This window comes from Anarhichas minor, unplaced genomic scaffold, assembly GCF_050575085.1.
Source record: "Anarhichas minor isolate MPS153535 unplaced genomic scaffold, ASM5057508v1 ptg000012l, whole genome shotgun sequence".
Classification (NCBI taxonomy): Eukaryota; Metazoa; Chordata; class Actinopteri; order Perciformes; family Anarhichadidae; genus Anarhichas; species Anarhichas minor.
In genome coordinates, this window is record NW_027466458.1 from 8,352,152 (window position 1) to 8,369,585 (window position 17,434).

At 41.4% G+C, this 17,434-nt stretch overlaps 1 protein-coding gene and 1 long non-coding RNA gene across 2 annotated transcripts; both read left to right on the forward strand.

Annotated features, from left to right (window-relative positions):
- The first annotated feature begins 2,035 nt into the window (after window positions 1–2,035).
- Window positions 2,036–16,827, forward strand: LOC142948725 (neuronal acetylcholine receptor subunit beta-2-like). Its single transcript, XM_076090860.1, is given in 10 exon segments — window positions 2,036–2,046; window positions 3,572–3,612; window positions 3,615–3,698; window positions 10,576–10,721; window positions 12,200–12,244; window positions 12,348–12,457; window positions 12,891–13,417; window positions 14,064–14,554; window positions 15,983–16,128; window positions 16,812–16,827. Coding segments are annotated over 10 exon segments (1,617 nt in total).
- LOC142948673 (uncharacterized) lies at window positions 7,283–8,151 on the forward strand. The gene is made up of 3 exons (XR_012953533.1): window positions 7,283–7,426; window positions 7,590–7,740; window positions 7,921–8,151. It is a non-coding gene; the product is annotated as an uncharacterized LOC142948673 (long non-coding RNA).
- Window positions 16,828–17,434: the final 607 nt, after the last annotated feature.

Genomic DNA, 17,434 nt, shown 5'->3' on the forward strand with positions numbered 1-17,434 from the left:
GTGTGCAGCGTTGGAGATGCATGGATCCCAGCTACAGGAACAGCCAGCGCTCGCTTCACGTTGACAGTCGTTGGGATTCCTGCGAGGAGCGTTTACCTTTTGTTGGCTGTAGACTGGCTGCTGTCAATTTAACCTGTGTTGTGGAAGGGAAGGGATTACTACACCTGACATCAAAAAGCACTGTGCATGTCCCACATGTGCATGTCCCACATGTGCATGTCCCACATGTGCATGTCCCACATGTGTATGTCCCACATGTGCAGAGATTGCTGCAGCACTGCTGTCAACGTCCTAAGAGACTGCATTGGTGTGTCGCTTGTTCACCATTTGTCAAGAAATGAACAGGATATGACGAGGGGAACGTTAGTAGGTCATTGTAATCTAATACATGGACCCATGAACACGGTAGATTGGCAGGTTTTTAAACACGTTTACAGTACTGTGCTGTATAGAAAATACATTATACTGTTATTTAAGTGTTCCTACTGTAATCTCGTTAACAGTTTATTACTGTAGAATGTGTTTACAGTATAACACTGCTAGAAGCTAACGATTTTAAAATGTTACATTTCTAAATTAAAACCCCTGAAAATTGCTAGAATAGAAACACTCAGACAACAGATGGCCTTACAATATTCAGCTTTTATTAAAGCCAATGCAGTAAGTGAAACATTAAGTAACTGACTATTTTAAAGTTTTATTTTATTTTAGTATTTAAAGTGTTTCTGGGGAGATGTTGCCATTTCTTCTGTAGTTGTGCGACTATACTTATCAGGTGACACTAGGCTCTAAAGCAGACACTAGGCTCCATTATGGTGGATTGAAATATCCACTGGGCCGTGTGACGGAGTAATGTGTTGGTTATTTGGCCTGGTCTGTGAGGGATTCATGCACATGCTAAACCATCAATAATGGGCAAATCTCCCATCACTCATTGTTGTTGACATTGTTTTAGTTTTAGGTGATTTTGTGACTGCATGGCCTTAGATGCACACTGCTGTGTTCTTCTCACGGGGTGGTAGTGTTGTCCAGTGCTGAGAACCACACTGCAGGCGGGGACTTGCTGTGAGGAACAGGTGGGGGGAAGGGACTGGCCGCTGCACAAAGGCGCTGCCAGGCGTGTGCGGAAATGGGAGTGAAAAAAAATTGACTTCTGATTTAGATTCAATTATAAAAATGGGTTTCATTCTTTTTGACAGAATAAGATCCATAAGGTTATTTTCTCATATATCCTGCTTGTGCATTGTGTGTTTTAAACAAACATCTCAGTCCCTGGCTAAGAAGAATCCATGCATGCGACTGAATCTGCAATGGGTTATTCATGAGCAACAAGCAGGAATATCTAAGAAGCGGTGCTGCCTCTTCATGTCTTCTCCTCTTTATTGCTTTCACACTCAATCCTTTCTCTCTCTTCACGGTGACTTCTGCAGCAGAGTGGCCTGTGACATGAATCTCCTCTTAGTGAGACTGCAAATCATTGCATCGTGCACCTGGTCCGACTGTTAAAAATACTTTTATAAAGGCAAGCCCACATATGCACCATGACTGTGCCTTTGATGGATGATGATGTAGGATAGTAAGAACTGGAGATATTGGCTCTTTTAACAGAATAAGTTTCAAAGTAAAGTATCACTTAATAAAAGCAAATTGTCAACCCCGAGAATAATTAGAGATACACAAAGCCTGTTGGTGCATAATGAATAAAGAAATATGTGGTTACTGCAACTGCCACTACTCCCATTCTTGTATTTATTGTGATTGTTAAAGCCTCTGCACAAAAATGTGTTCTGCTTATTGTGACTTAATGTTTTACCTTCACTGTGTAGAATGATGTATTTCTCACATACATCTACTAAAGGGGAATGTTTCTCTTTATTCCCTTAACTCTCAGTTAAAGACATGAGCAGGATTTTACATCGTCACTATTTGGATGATAAGTTTGATGTGGAAACTTGAAATCTCTGTTACACACTAAGATACTTCTCAGTGAAGTAGGAGACAGCAGTATTGAAATGAACATCATTTGCCATTGATTATGGATTTTCAGTGAGGGAGAAGAAGTAGATGTAGTTTTAGCACATTTTAACATTTAACTTATTTGTGGGAAAACATTCTGGACAGAAGTTGTGATTCAAGGTTTGAGGATACTGATTCTTCTTTTTCCAGATGCACAGTGCCTGTGTGTAATGTCTTGCTCACTGCATGTTGCTGTTACAGGGATCAACCAGATGTGGGGTGCCCGTTCAGTGGAGGGGGTCTTTCTATGATCACCGGTTCATTGGTGTGATCCCTGTCTCCCCCTGTCTGCAAGTGTCTGTGAGCAAGACAAGCTGCTCCCTGCTTTACAGCAGCCCACTGTCCCTATGCTTAGGACAGAGGTAAGATTTAATGTATATGTGACAATTCAAATAAAGTTGAATGTAACGTTTCATTTAATTTATTAGTCTCCCGATTAGCTGTTAGTTCAACAGCTATAGCCTACTCTTCCTGGGTCCATAGAAAAAAATACTACAACAATTACATGTAATAATGTCAATTAAAAAGTAAGTGAAAGTAGTATTACATGCATATGCACTTAATGTATTTACTTAAAAAAAACAAATGTAAACAAATATGTATATAAATAACACAATACAATATATTTTCTGTATGTATGTATATATAATATTATATATTATATATTAAAGCAGCTTAAAATAGATTCTCATAATGGCTCATATTTAGATCAGACGGGTGGAGGCTGCACGTGCTCGGTCATGCTTGTCTCTTCTTCTCTTCTCTGTATTGTTCTAGTTTGTCTTCACGTGGTGCCGTGAAAGTAGATCACAGCTCCTCTGGCAGGACGGAGGCCAGCAGAGCAGACCGGCCGCTCAACATCAGTTCAATCCATGACGTGAATCTTTTTCACTCCGGTCCGCAACTCAAGAAGCACACTAACTCACCCCCCCCCCCCCCCCCCTCCACATCCGGCTTCTCCTCCCGACTTCTCCTCCGGGCAACACGGACTTTCATAGTAATCCGTCGCTGGCCTCCGACATAAACCGCTAGTAGTTACCGGAGGTAACACGTGCACAACGAGGGTCTTGTCAGTGCGTCCTGCACTTTCTGCAACTGCGGCAATTTCTCTACGCACTAGAACTTGTCCGCGCTTCACCGGAGGAGAGCGAACCTGGCGCAGGTGAGCGCTGCTGGTTTGATCCACAGATGAAGAAGTTCAGAGATTTTGGAGCGGCATGAACACAACACCCGGACACTTATTTGGACTCGTGGATTTGGATGGAGAGCGGTTTACATGTGATCGTGGCTGGTTTGTGGCTGAGGCGGCGGTGCGCAATGGTCAGCCCAGCTCCTCTAGTGGTCGGCTATGAAATAAGAGACCAACATGTAATCTTTGGCAAATAAACATTTGAAACAAATGTCCTGTTTAGTATATTTCAGAAGTTTCTGTCATTATTGCGCTGCTGAATATTCAGGCAAAAGACGACGAACCGAAGCAGGTGTGAGTGAACCAGCGCAGAGAAGCGAAGGAACCAGATCCGCATCACGACGGAACATAAACACTGCTGATCAGAGCTGCTCACAGTGAAGCTCTTCTTCTGTTTGGAGGAGAACATAACAAAGTACCAAGTCTGTTGAAGGAATCAGAAAGGAGATGACTGCCAACACTGTCCTCCTGCTCTTCTTTCTCTCGCACACAGGTATGTTCTTATGTTCTTCTATATTCCTTCAATCTCACAAAGTTTGGACGCGTATCTAAGTGCGGTGACGTAGTAAAACTGTTGTTTTGATGAAAGTCTCGAGACGTACAGGAATGGCCTCGTGTGCTTCAGCATCTGTACATTGACTAAAACAATAAGACGCTGTCCATGTGCACAAGTTCACCATCAGGAAAACGTCACCACACACACACACACACACACACACACACTGTAAAGATTAGGTCTAAGTGAACTGCTGCTAGATAATGAATTGTCCTGTTAAGTTAGTAATGTCCTGTAATCCTGCACAGGTAGGTCACATTAAAGGTGGCACTCATTTGATATGAACATCTTACAGTGAGGAGCCTTGAAGCAGACGGACTGAACGAACACTAACCGGTGTAGACGTGTTACACGAGTGCTAATTCAGTTTGATAATCTATCGTCAATGTATTGATTCAATGGAAATGTATTGTGAAGAAATCATATATCGAGACACACAATTATGTTGTCAAAATTGATAAGCGCATAACTCAAATTACTCAGGAAATCTGAATTGATAAGAATTCTGCTCATTGTTGTTAAATCAAGCTATTGTCTTAATGTGACTACTCATGTAAACGCAGGACATATATTAGTTTTCACTTGAAACTCTTATGTTATTCAAAAATAGGCTGTAACATGTAGTTATTTCATACCCACATTTATTCATTGAATTACAAGAAAACATGCTTTGTCATGATGTATATTGTAATCACGATATATATATATATATATATATATATATATATATATATAGAGAGATAGAGAGAGAGAGAGAGAGCTTGTCATCTTAGTGCTCTTAGTCAGTGGAGCTAGAGTCACTCTTATGCATTTTTATAACTCAACAGGCAGTGCAATTGTCTTTCATTTTTTGCTTTTAATTATTAGTTTGACCATTTTCATCGCCCTCTGATCAAACTCTTTCCCACATGCCAGGAGTATCATAACCACTAAACCACTCAATCACTTTCCTTTATTGAAATGGAATATTGTATGAAGGCAACACGACTTCCTAACAGAAATGCTTTGAGTGCAAAACCCACCATGTGTAGTTTATGTGTATTTTATAAATGTTTAGTTCTTGTTGCCTTGAACAGCATTGAGGAAATGACCTCACACACAGCCTGCCTACCTCAGATCCAAAGGACGTCTCTAGGAGGAGACGATGCTGTATGTCTTTTGCAACAAATTTGAGTTTTTAAAGCAGCCAACACTCAACTTTTGCCGCAGAGACGGGGTTTTAAAAACTGTGTGTAGTAATCATACTTTTAAAACACTCGTGAGTAAAAGCAGATGGGCTCTTTGAATAATTTACAGAAGGCTATTTTTTACCTACTGCCAAGAAAGCAGCGTCTCCCTTCTGTTAGGCACCACTGTCCTAAAAGAAGAGCTTCCTTTTACTAAGCTAACCTTGGTTCAGGCTTTCTTCTAAAGAGTGTTGACTGTTGCATAATGGGACCATGAAATGGTGTTAGCTTGTAGGCTCTGCTTTAGCTCCAGTTTGTAGGCGAGACTTATCTTTCAATAGGACAACATTATTAAGACAGAAAAAGTAAATCAGAGCCATCAATAGTCATGTCTGCTCTACAAAAACAAGTGGAATCTGACCCAGATCAGGTATGACAGGCAGCCTAGTCAGGCAGCCTAGTCAGCCATTTCTCTGTAACATCCATTAAGGCAAAGAGACCCTGAAATCTAGCTTTGAATTATTTAAATGATGTAATACACCATGAAGGCAGATCGTACTTTGCTGCGTCTGCCAGCATGTTGTTGTGAGCGTTGGAAGACGTGAGCAGGCCTTGTACTGTGAGATGATGTCTGGCACCATTCCTCAGTAACAGCATCTGAGTTTCAACTGAAGCCGTCAAAAAAACACACCAGTCCCAGTAGTATAATAAACTACTCCATCAATGTTGCACAGTAAAGTCTGTTAGGTCTTGGTAAGTTGTATGAGTCTATTGTGGCTCTAGAGGGAGCTTTGTGAAGTCTGATAAATCGTTACTTGAGTCAGCTTTGAGTAACGTGTCTGAAGACTGCGAGTTTGAAAATTAAAATAAATGGGAGCGTGTGGAGTAGAACTAAGTGATCCCACCAGACCTCCTTGACCGCTCCTCATCTCTGCTCGAGGCTTGCAGCTCGAGGCTACATGAACTACTATCAGCATAACACACCTGACCGAACAGAACCACATGCAGTCAAGTTACACTGTAGGAAATGTGGGCGCCAGGTTTTGACAATCAGACAATGTCTCTGGTTCTGCTCCATCGTGAGTCAAACCATGTTATAAGAGCGCCAAATATTTGGGGTACTCTTTCCAACAGTAATTGCTGTTACCTTCAGCTGGAACTACTCATGCATGAAAGTATGTGGTTCAATGAAGTGGGTCTGCTGGGATAATTATGTTCCTACACTGAAAAAAATGAGTTTTTGGCCTTGTAATTATTACCTCGATTATTTTTGTAAATTTTACAAGAAATTATCATTTCAGTGCTTTTACTTTAAAATATCACCTTTTACTTAATGTGTTACTTGGTATTTGTTTGTAATTATGTATCCTCATTTTTATAAGTAAATTGTAATCATTCACACCAAGTAATATCTACTAAACTACTGTATTGAATGCACTACCTGACACAACAAAGTAAAATGTACTTGGGTAATACGAGTAAAACCTGGCAACCTATAGCGCGTACTCGGGGTGACGTCAGAGGAGATTTCGCGCTCCTTTCGTCAACGAGACGACGGAACAGCAGAACCTGAACAAGGACGGCAGCGTTTCACCTGAGGAGAGGAACTTCATGGACGGGAGCCTTTGGGGTAGGTTATATGTTTAATTAATGCTCTACGTTGCTGTTGAGCCTTCGGTCAAGTCTGTGTTTGAGTTGTGAACACTGAAGAGTAGCGAACTGGTCAGTTTAGCGTGCTAGCTAGTTAGGCTATCGTGCTAGCTAACTTGGGGCAGCATTACAGACATGGCTCACGGCGCTACATTTTGTGGCTGTTTTTGGTGGTTTTGGTCGTGACTTTACAGGGTTCTCCCTTGAAAAGTTGTTGGCCTGGGGACACGGTGCTCGACCGGCTGCGCTCCGTCGACGTGGGGGGGAGGGGGGCTGAATTACTTCGGTTAAGTGAAGCCCACTTCTGCCACACAGGTGCTTTGCTGTGCTGAGTCACGCACACAGCGCGCTTTCTCTCGGACATCCTCAAGTGCAGCCGAGGTCGAATGAGGGAAATGTGCTAAAAAATATTCCATATGTGGTGGAATTAGTGACTTTAGAGCGAGTCTAATACACTTAACATTATTTTGTCACTATCATATTCTGACATATTTTTACAGTAACTTATATTTCTGTCATCAGTTTTAAACTGGTCTCTTATGTCTCTATCCAGTGCGGTGTCCTTGATGATGAAGGCTTTGGGCATGAAACAAGGTGCCAGTACTGTGTTGAGTTAGTGTCGCATATCAACATGACCAGGCCTGCTGTGTATCTCAGTATTAACGTTATGGTGGCTTGTTTATGTGCTGTTTTTGTGTGTGGGGATAAAACATGCTATCAATATGAAGATTTAAGCCAAATTCAGATTTAATGTTGTGTGTTCATGTTTTAACATAATTTCTTTATATATTTCACAGAATATTAAAGGACGTTCACTCTCAGCAAGTTGACATCAACAGTTGACACAAGGTAAAATCAACTTAGTACTGTTATAGTTTAATTAGCTTGACATATACATTTGAAGTAGTAGTTTGTTGCTGCTCAATAGTACATTATACTGGGAGGACTACTGCATTAATTGTTTTAGGTACCTCATCTTGATCATGTTGTTTTTTATTGTCTTTTGTTTCAGATCAATGAGGAGTTCAGAAGAATAACCACAGTTCATCTGGAGCGAACCTTTTTGTCGAAATTGGAGAATTGCACTACCAACTTTCTGGAGATACTTGGGACAAAGGGCGGAGTTGCAGGAACCAAGACCCATGCTGGAATCACCCAGCCTGGTAAAGTTTGGATATCATATATTGATATTATATAAAATTGTGTTGGGCTCATATACACTGAGAATGACGCATTTGAACACTTTAAATATTTTTGTTAGTTTCCCCCACTATTGTCCTTTTTTGAGAACACATCAGACTCGAAGACGTAAAAATGAACATTAGTAAATTTGAATTTCAAAGATGTCATTGAAGAGGACTATGCTCAACATGTCATGAAGATCCTTGTCATCCATGGAAATGCAACACAGAAAGGCTTCACTCCTGACAATCGTGTTCGTCGTCATCGAGGGAAAAGAGGTTCTTGATGACTGTCAAAGTGTGGCAAAGGCTTGCCTTCTGCTCATGGGCTATATCTATGTGTATCCAAGTGTTGTCCAGCAATACCCATCGTTTCAAATTAAAAGTTTGTTAAATGACTAAACGTTTGTGTTCTTAAATTTCTTATTGGCAGCACTGATTTAGAAATGTTTTGTCTGGCAATGCCAACCAGATTATATATGTTGGTATTTGTGTGTCTGTCAGCAGTGACCTCTTTCACCAGTTAACAAGTAAAGCTGCTGTAGTTTAAAAGAAGATGTTTCATGTTTTGTAGAAGCCTTATGTTAAGACAATTTTATTAAATAACTAGCCCAGTTTAAAAAATGCAACATTCATATTTGAATAGTTGTGTAGAGTAGTAGTAGATAAAAGATATATTGTGTAAATATTACTTAATATTTCTCAATTAAAAAAGTAAAGAAAAGCTAGTTAAATATACATGAAACACCTAATTGAGTTTTACTGGGGTTTTGTAATTGGATGCAAAGGTAGCCTGAGTAAAGATTACTATAAAAGGCTAAGTACATTTTATGTCTAAGGGAGACATTTGCAAGTAAAAGTTACTTGCAAATTCTGGATAAAAAACAATTCTTACTAGTAAGTAAATTTAACTTGAGAATTCCTGAGTGAAAATTACTTGGAATTTCTGAGTGCAAATTGTTACCTAGCTTTTTTCAAGTAAATGTCACTTATTTTTTTTTTCAGTGTATACAACAAAAGCACCTCGTGAATTCTGTTTTCAGAGAAAGTATTTTGTCTTGCATTATGTTTTCTTTTGATGTATCACAAATACGTTTGAAATAAGTCCGTGGAAGTCTGCTAGTTTAAAGGTTGGGTTTGTGGATGGGTGAAGAATACACAGACTGCTGTTTGTGTCTTATGTGAACCGAACTTACTCTTGTTGCCTAAATGTAACCAAGTTGTTTTGTTTGCCAAAACATATTTTTTTTGCGGGTTTTTTTCTGTCAATTTTGTAGTAATTTAAAGCCAAACTATGATATTTTATTCTCTAAACCGGACAAAGTTTTGTGTTTTGTTCTGTTGACCACGTGCTTCAAACTGTTTCAAACTGCGACCGTAATCCTGCAGAAAACTTCACTTTTGCCGCCCCCTGTGGACAAAGGCGGTAGTGTTTCCATGAGCACCGCCGCCTCGTGTTGTATAGATCTTTATCGGGCTAGTGCAGGCATTTGCTTTGGGCACGAGTGAAAAGAGACACTTTATTTTTATTTTTATTTATTTTGTCCTTTGGTCAATTTCTTTGTCTTCCTTGTTGCTGATCCTGCCTCAATTATCATCCATAACCACAAAACATAATGTCAAAAATAAAACAGTCGTAAGGAAAACGTACTCTTGCTTTTAACTGTCTTTACCTGGGAAACGTAAACAAGGGCTGTTCTGGTAAATAGTTTTGTGGGATTTCATGGGGAACCGGACCAGGCAACAGGCATTAAGAGTAGCTGAATAATCATAGTCTTCTTAATGTTGGTCTCGTTTGCTAACATAGGTCATATAGCAGTATTAAACTGAAACTGTTTCATAACCAGTTTAAAACTCCTTAACCACACATGTTCATACTGTAAATACATTGATGACTTAAGAGAGCATCTAAATGTGATTAAGTTCTCCAACTATTAGGTTAATTAAGCTTCAGTTTAACGAACAAATCTCTGGCACAAATAAACAATTTAGGTTTTTACTTGATGGAAAGTTATTTATCCTCTGAAGTTAAAATGAACTGTAGACTGAAGTCCCTTTAAGTTCAATTAAATCTCACTTTTAAATAGCTGAACACACTGAGAGTGACCTGAGAGAGCAGCGTGCTGTAGTATAAAGAGAACATCTTTGCTCATTCAGCCTTCTCTTACAACAACAGTTCATGTGGCACAGAGGGGGGGGGGGGTATTAAACGCTCTCTGCGCTATTGTCACTTTGTTTGACGATGTAGACGTAACGTCTATGGAAGCCAGGAGAGCGGGTCAAAAGCATTTTGCTTCTGACTTATTCATACGATCACTTTTATGTAACCAATGATTTCGGGCTGAGGAAACACAAAGCTTCAGGGATCCTCTCACACTGATGGATGCATGACTGGAGTTTTGTTTGTTATTTTGCTCTAAACCCTGCAGTAAAGTGTGAGACTGCAACACGCAACCCCACACACACACACACACACACACACACACACACACACACACACACACTCGCACTCACACTCTAAAGAGAACACGTGATTCCGCCCTTTGGTAGATTTACTTCATTTACACCCAACTTGTTTATTGTTCATCATTCATGGTGTCACTGGACTGAAAACATACTGTGATGAATATCACGCTTGGAACTGCAACATACACGCAAACATAATGCGGTGACGTCTTTGTATTCAATGAGTCGACAAGCGAGACACACGACCCCGAGACAAGTACATTAAAGGTACATGCAAGCGTACCTGTATTGTTAAGATTTGAAATGGTTTTTAGCTCTTTCTAAATGAAATGTTTTCTGAACGGTCTGCAGGCAGCAGGGCAGAGAATGCAGAGGAGCGGCTGGTGAACTATCTGTTGGGTCCAGAGCGCTACAACAAGCTGATCAGACCAGCTGTCAACAAGAGCCAACAGGTCACCATCTCTATTCAGGTGTCTCTGTCGCAGCTCATCAGTGTCGTAAGTATCGTTTTATACACAAAAACACATATTTGGGGCTTTGATTGCGGTGACATCAAATATTGTTTTGAAAATGTAAGGCTCTTACGAGCACACAGGACACATTCCGCTAATAGTTTACATTAAATATAAATATAAGATATTCTGTGGGACCAGCGCAGCTCCCAGTCGGTGTCTGAGCCCAGTAACGCTGTTAATAACCGTCAGCTCAGCAGTGCTAACTCTGCTGCTTTGCATGTTTCACCATTTTAAGCGACCGCACAGGTTCTTCCGAAATTCCTAGACATCCATGTCAGAAGTAACGTTACATAGACGTTACATAGACGTTACATAGAGGTGACATAGACGTCACATAGACGTCACATAGACGTCACATAGACGTCACATAGACGTTACATAGACGTGACATAGACGTCACATAGACGTCACATAGACGTTACATAGGCGTGACATAGACGTGACATAGGCGTCACATAGGCGTCACATAGACGTGACATAGACGTGACATAGACGTGACATAGACGTCACATAGACGTCACATAGACGTGACATAGGCGTGACATAGGCGTGACATAGGCGTGACATAGACGTGACATAGACGTGACATAGACGTGACATAGACGTCACATAGACGTGACATAGACGTCACATAGACGTCACATAGACGTGACATAGACGTGACATAGACGTCACATAGACGTCACATAGACGTGACATAGACGTGACATAGACGTCACATAGACGTCACATAGACGTCACATAGACGTGACATAGACGTGACATAGACGTCACATAGACGTCACATAGACGTGACATAGACGTGACATAGACGTGACATAGACGTCACATAGACGTGACATAGACGTGACATAGACGTGACATAGACGTCACATAGACGTCACATAGACGTGACATAGACGTCACATAGACGTCACATAGACGTCACATAGACGTGACATAGACGTCACATAGACGTGACATAGACGTGACATAGACGTGACATAGACGTCACATAGACGTCACATAGACGTGACATAGACGTCACATAGACGTCACATAGACGTCACATAGACGTGACATAGACGTCACATAGACGTGACATAGACGTGACATAGACGTGACATAGACGTGACATAGACGTCACATAGACGTCACATAGACGTCACATAGACGTCACATAGACGTGACATAGACGTGACATAGACGTGACATAGACGTCACATAGACGTCACATAGATGTCACATAGACGTCACATAGACGTTAAAGATCTTTGTTACTGAATAATATCAATAACACTAACAATGATTGCGTCCTCTCCATAAAGGTGTGCTTTGATATTTGGGTTTGATCTTTAGTGTGTTGTGCTAAATCCACTGCCAGTAGACAGCATTATAATAATTCAACCGTTTATATTGTAAAGGGATTTTTATGGAAATGATGTTTATCGAATGACAAGCTGACTATTGTTTTCTTGTAGAATGAGAGAGAACAGATAATGACGACCAACCTGTGGCTGTTTCAGGTACGATTTCATCTTTCTAACTATCCAATGCACACACAGTGTTCAACACGCACTATTCTGGTGTGTTTGTCAGTAAGGGAGTTCATAAACGCTCTCTCTGCAGGAGTGGAATGACTACAGGCTTAGATGGGACCCAGAGAAGTACGAAGGCATCAAGAAACTACGAATACCATCCAAACACATCTGGCTTCCTGATATAGTGCTCTACAACAAGTACGTACGAGCACGTCATCCCACAGAGAGAAGAGCAATGTGTACATGTTTGATTTAGGTGATCTGGATCTTTCAGATCAGTGAGTGTAATGAAAGAATGCAACTACATTTACAGCATGTGTTAATGTGTGTGTGGTGGAGTCATTTAATGGATTACTGTGTGGTATTAATGGAGTTAGTGTGTATCATTCTATACTGTTAAGAGGTTTTCCAACAACATCAGGGCTTTACAAGCACAACATCTGCGAGAGAAAAGCACGTTACTCGATGGGGATTTTGGGTTTGTCTGATTATTATCATTGCAATGAAGGGAGAACAGGTCTACAGTGCTGCCTTAAGACTTCCAACATGTCTTATTTATGTGTTGATTGTAATCGCAGACTTTGAATCCATCCACCTTCTGATCTTACCTCTCACCCACAACCTCTCACAGTGCTGATGGCGTGTACGAGGTTTCCTTCTATTGCAACGCTGTGGTCTCCAACACAGGAGACATCTTCTGGCTTCCCCCGGCCATCTACAAGTCGGCCTGCGCCATCGAGGTGCAGAACTTTCCCTTCGACCAGCAGAACTGCACTCTCAAGTTCCGCTCCTGGACTTACGACCACACGGAAGTGGATCTGATGCTCACAAGCGACTTTGCCAGCCGCGATGACTTTACGCCGAGCGGAGAGTGGGACATCGTCTCGCTTCCTGCGCGCAAAAACGAGGACCCCGATGACATCACCTACCTGGATATCACCTATGACTTTGTGATCAAGAGGAAGCCACTGTTTTACACCATTAACCTGATCATCCCATGTGTGCTGATCACATCGCTGGCTATCCTGGTGTTCTACCTGCCGTCAGATTGTGGGGAAAAGATGACGCTGACCATCTCCGTGCTGCTGGCTCTCACTGTGTTCCTGCTGCTGATATCAAAGATCGTGCCACCCACCTCCCTCGCAGTGCCACTCATAGGTCAGTGATATTTATCAGCATCTTTGTGCTGCTGTAGGCAGTTAGGGGCGTGAACCATTGCTTACAGATGAGTCTCGCATTATTAAATAATAAATATCTAAAATATGTCAAGATCTCTGCTAAGTTCTGATCAAAGTTAAATGAACAAATAACACACAAGTAACTTCTTTGATATCTTGTTCAAAGACATAAACATATCCTTCAGTCAGATTTTGCCTAAATAATCAGATTGTTAATACTTTTCCCATGAAAGACTAGTTTCACATTGTGGGTAATAAACGTTCTTGCAGGGATTACATGAGAAGATGAAAAGTGCTAGCATGTTCGTCTACCAGCACCTACCATCAATAAAGCCATAACATCTCATTTATTTAATCTGTAGAACAGCCAAAGTGTAAAAAGTTGTAATGTTTACGGGAGATTATGTATTGGACAATGTTTTGCACCTCAGAGCAGCACATTGGTGAGTGTGACGTGATGTTGTTGTTGTACTGATGGAAGCAGTGATGTGGAATGTGCAGCCTGAAGAAGGTGAGCCATGCGGGACCTTTATTCTGACTTATTTGTTCATGTTGGACATCATGCCCACAATTGTTTCAGACTTATTCAATTACAGAGTAACACATGATTTTGTTTTCTCTCAAAGGTAAATACCTGATGTTCACCATGGTGTTGGTCACTTTCTCCATTGTGACCAGTGTCTGTGTCCTCAATGTGCATCACCGTTCCCCGTCCACCCACCACATGCCCGACTGGGTTAAACGCTTCTTCTTAGTCCGCCTCCCCACCCTCCTCTTCATGAGGCGTCCGGGATCTTCCAACGTCCGTGATAAACTCCGCAAGAAGTATGCAAACCGGAGTACCGCCGAGAAAAATAACTCCCAGAGCGGCACAGACAAGAGGCAGTATTCAAACGTCAGACTCGGTGGGATCCGAACAGATGCCGACTCTTTCTACGTGAATGAGGACTTGGCACACAAGTTTTGCTGGAAGGTGGACGACATCCCAGATGGGGGTGGTGGGTTTTCAGACTTCCGGAGGCCTTCGGCTGTTCAGTGGGATGCAGATGTGGAGGAGGCGGTGGATGGAGTAAGATACATCACTGAACACATGAAGACAGAAGATGACGATGAAGGGGTGAGGAGATACAGCCGTGCTTAAAAGAATACATAAGTGATGATGAGCAGGAAGAGATAGGATCAGAGCATGAAAGAAAAGGAAGACAGAATACATTATTGGAAAGAATGAGGGAAGACAAGACCTATAAAAGCAGATTATGGAGATGGGTGATGACATGGCAATAAAGAGATCTGTACAAAAATGAAGAAGTTATCAGGGCCAGACAGATAAGAACATACCAAAATGTCTTAAATCATTCAGTATTTGCTTTTGTCCTTCTGTCACAGTATTCCAACCTGTCAACCTCAGAAACCCATGCACACACTCTCATAAACACAGACTGACGGACTAACCCGAACCCCAGATTTGTGGCTATGGGCTCTAAAATCCCACCAAACTCTCACACTTAATATACATTGTAATTGTTCTCCATCAAGCAGCCTCTCTTCCTTTGGCTGCAGTGCAGTTATACCCTGATGGCGCTTCATAGACGCAGCTTCTCATCACTAATATTAAGCTGAAAGAGTTCGCTCCTTGAGTTTGTTGGAAGCGCTGACTTTACTGTCTCCAGCTAGCTTGTATTAAAATGAGAACCCAATAAAGTGCTTAAATATCCACTGAAGGGCTGCACACCATATTGTGTTGTAAAATTGGTGTTGCAGAAGACATGGGGTGTAGCATCCAAACCTTTAGCAGAGTGTGAACCTGAAGTTGACACGTGTTTCTGGTCCTATGCACACAGCTCGCACCGACACCGCTCGTAGGTGAAAGCAAAACGTGTTTTATTGATCCAATTTCCTTCGTTTATTCTTAAAAGTACCACCGATTATCTCGACACACTCAGAAGATCCACAGGTTAATCCACAACATGATCCACATAACACGTTCCATATGCACAGTTTGAGTTTGAATGTCAGAGTAGCGCTGTTCATGTGTAGTCGAGCTGCTTGTCGACTTCAGGGAAGGGATGAAAAATGTGCTTGTTGCCAAGGAGGAGGAGGACGCAATGTGTTTAGCAAACATAATGCAATCTCAGCTCATTCTGTGTGGGGCTGCTGAAGTTTAAGCTCTCGGGACCTAGTTTCTAACATTACTTTTCACACAGTGGGAAATACCACAGTGGATGTGCTGGTCATAAACGGGTGTTTTTTCACATTAGACGTAACCCTGAACCTCACAGACTAGTTAGTTAATGATGTGCTCCGGGGCGTACTACTAGTAGTGCTAAACTATTATTGGACAGTCACTGTTTCGGGGACGGGTCTAGCAAACAATCACCTGTAAAATAGGTGGATTGTGAGCACACAAACCTTCAGAGACCCCTCATGAGTTTGTGTTCTTCTAGTTAAAACATGGTGTTTCCCTGAAGGTCTGTTCCTACAAACTCACTTTGTCGTCATGATTTGATCCGTGTTAACAATCTGTAACTTGCTGGTTTGGTTCCAGATCATAGAAGACTGGAAGTATGTGGCCATGGTGATAGACCGTCTGTTCCTGTGGATCTTCATCCTGGTGTGTCTGGTAGGAACTCTGGGGCTCTTCATGCAGCCGCTGTTCCAAAGCTATAACACACCCACAGCTGATGGCCCAGAGTGAGTCACATACACACTCTGAAACATACAACGAAGCACATCTCAACACGTCTCTTATCTCGGCAAAAACAAGTCATTTAAACGTCTAAAATATGAAATAAACTTGCTGTTTTCTGTATACCAGATCAATGCTAATGTACATTTGCACTGTATTTGATTTGAACTGGTAACACACTGAGTTCCTTTGCAGTCGCCCCAATTAAAGCTTTCCAAGTAAGAGAAAGTGTTCTCTTTATAAACTGCATCTGAACGGCGTTAGAGTTCATTAAGCTCCCGAGTGGACGAGATGACGGCGTGATTTCAACCTGCACTGCTGTTGTCTGATTGTTGATGCAGATTAATGGGTTGAGATACAGTACGGTGGAATCAAGTATCCTGTTGTTTATGGATAACGAGCTGCCTAAATCAGAGGAAAAATAGTTGATGATTGCTTTGACATTTTTCAGTTTGTTTCTCGTTTCTCGTACAATTGAAGGAATTTATGAACCAGAATCAATAAGCTAAAATCAATATGACAAATCAGAAGAGATAAATGTCTACATTATAGCCAAACCTGTCGTAGTTATTTGTGGTCATACCCTGGGTGCTGTGAGATACATGCATCACAGCATTCATGGAGCAGGTGCTCATTGCATGTCTTCTAATCTATTTCTATTCACTATTCTGTGTTTTTCTTTTCATAGGTACGGAGATTTCTAAGATTTGTGTGACATGAGATAGAAAACCACCAAATAATCGTCTCCCATAGAAACTATAAGTGAGAAGCTGCACCAGGTCTGATACGTACCTGATCCATGCAGCTGTGTTTGTAACAGTGGACCTAAAATAAAATACCTCTGTTCTCCTCTGCAGCACTGTTGATGTGAAAAATACGACATTATACGAATTATTGGCACAGTACAATGGACCACATTTCCTCCTGCCTCAAACCAAGCTTTATTGTAACAACAATGTGTCCTATCCACCTTTTCTCTTCATAAAGATATGAATCCATCACCTCTCTCGCTCTGTCCTTCTTCATGTTCTGCTTCAGAGCGCTGGGCCTCTTCTCCACAATCCAGCGTTGTAATCGTTACCGCTTTGCTTCATTTTGAAGAATGTGTATTCTCTCCTCATCACTTAGCAGCACCAGGTTACATCCAGTGTTAAGAATAAATATGACACTGACTGTATTCTATTACATGTTGAATAAAGAGGTCTGTATTTTATGTGCTATTCCCTCACTCACATCTTCCCCACTTTCTTCCTCACATCTTCCCATTTACTTAAAGACTCTACCAACACTCAGCCCAGTGACTCCTGTGTG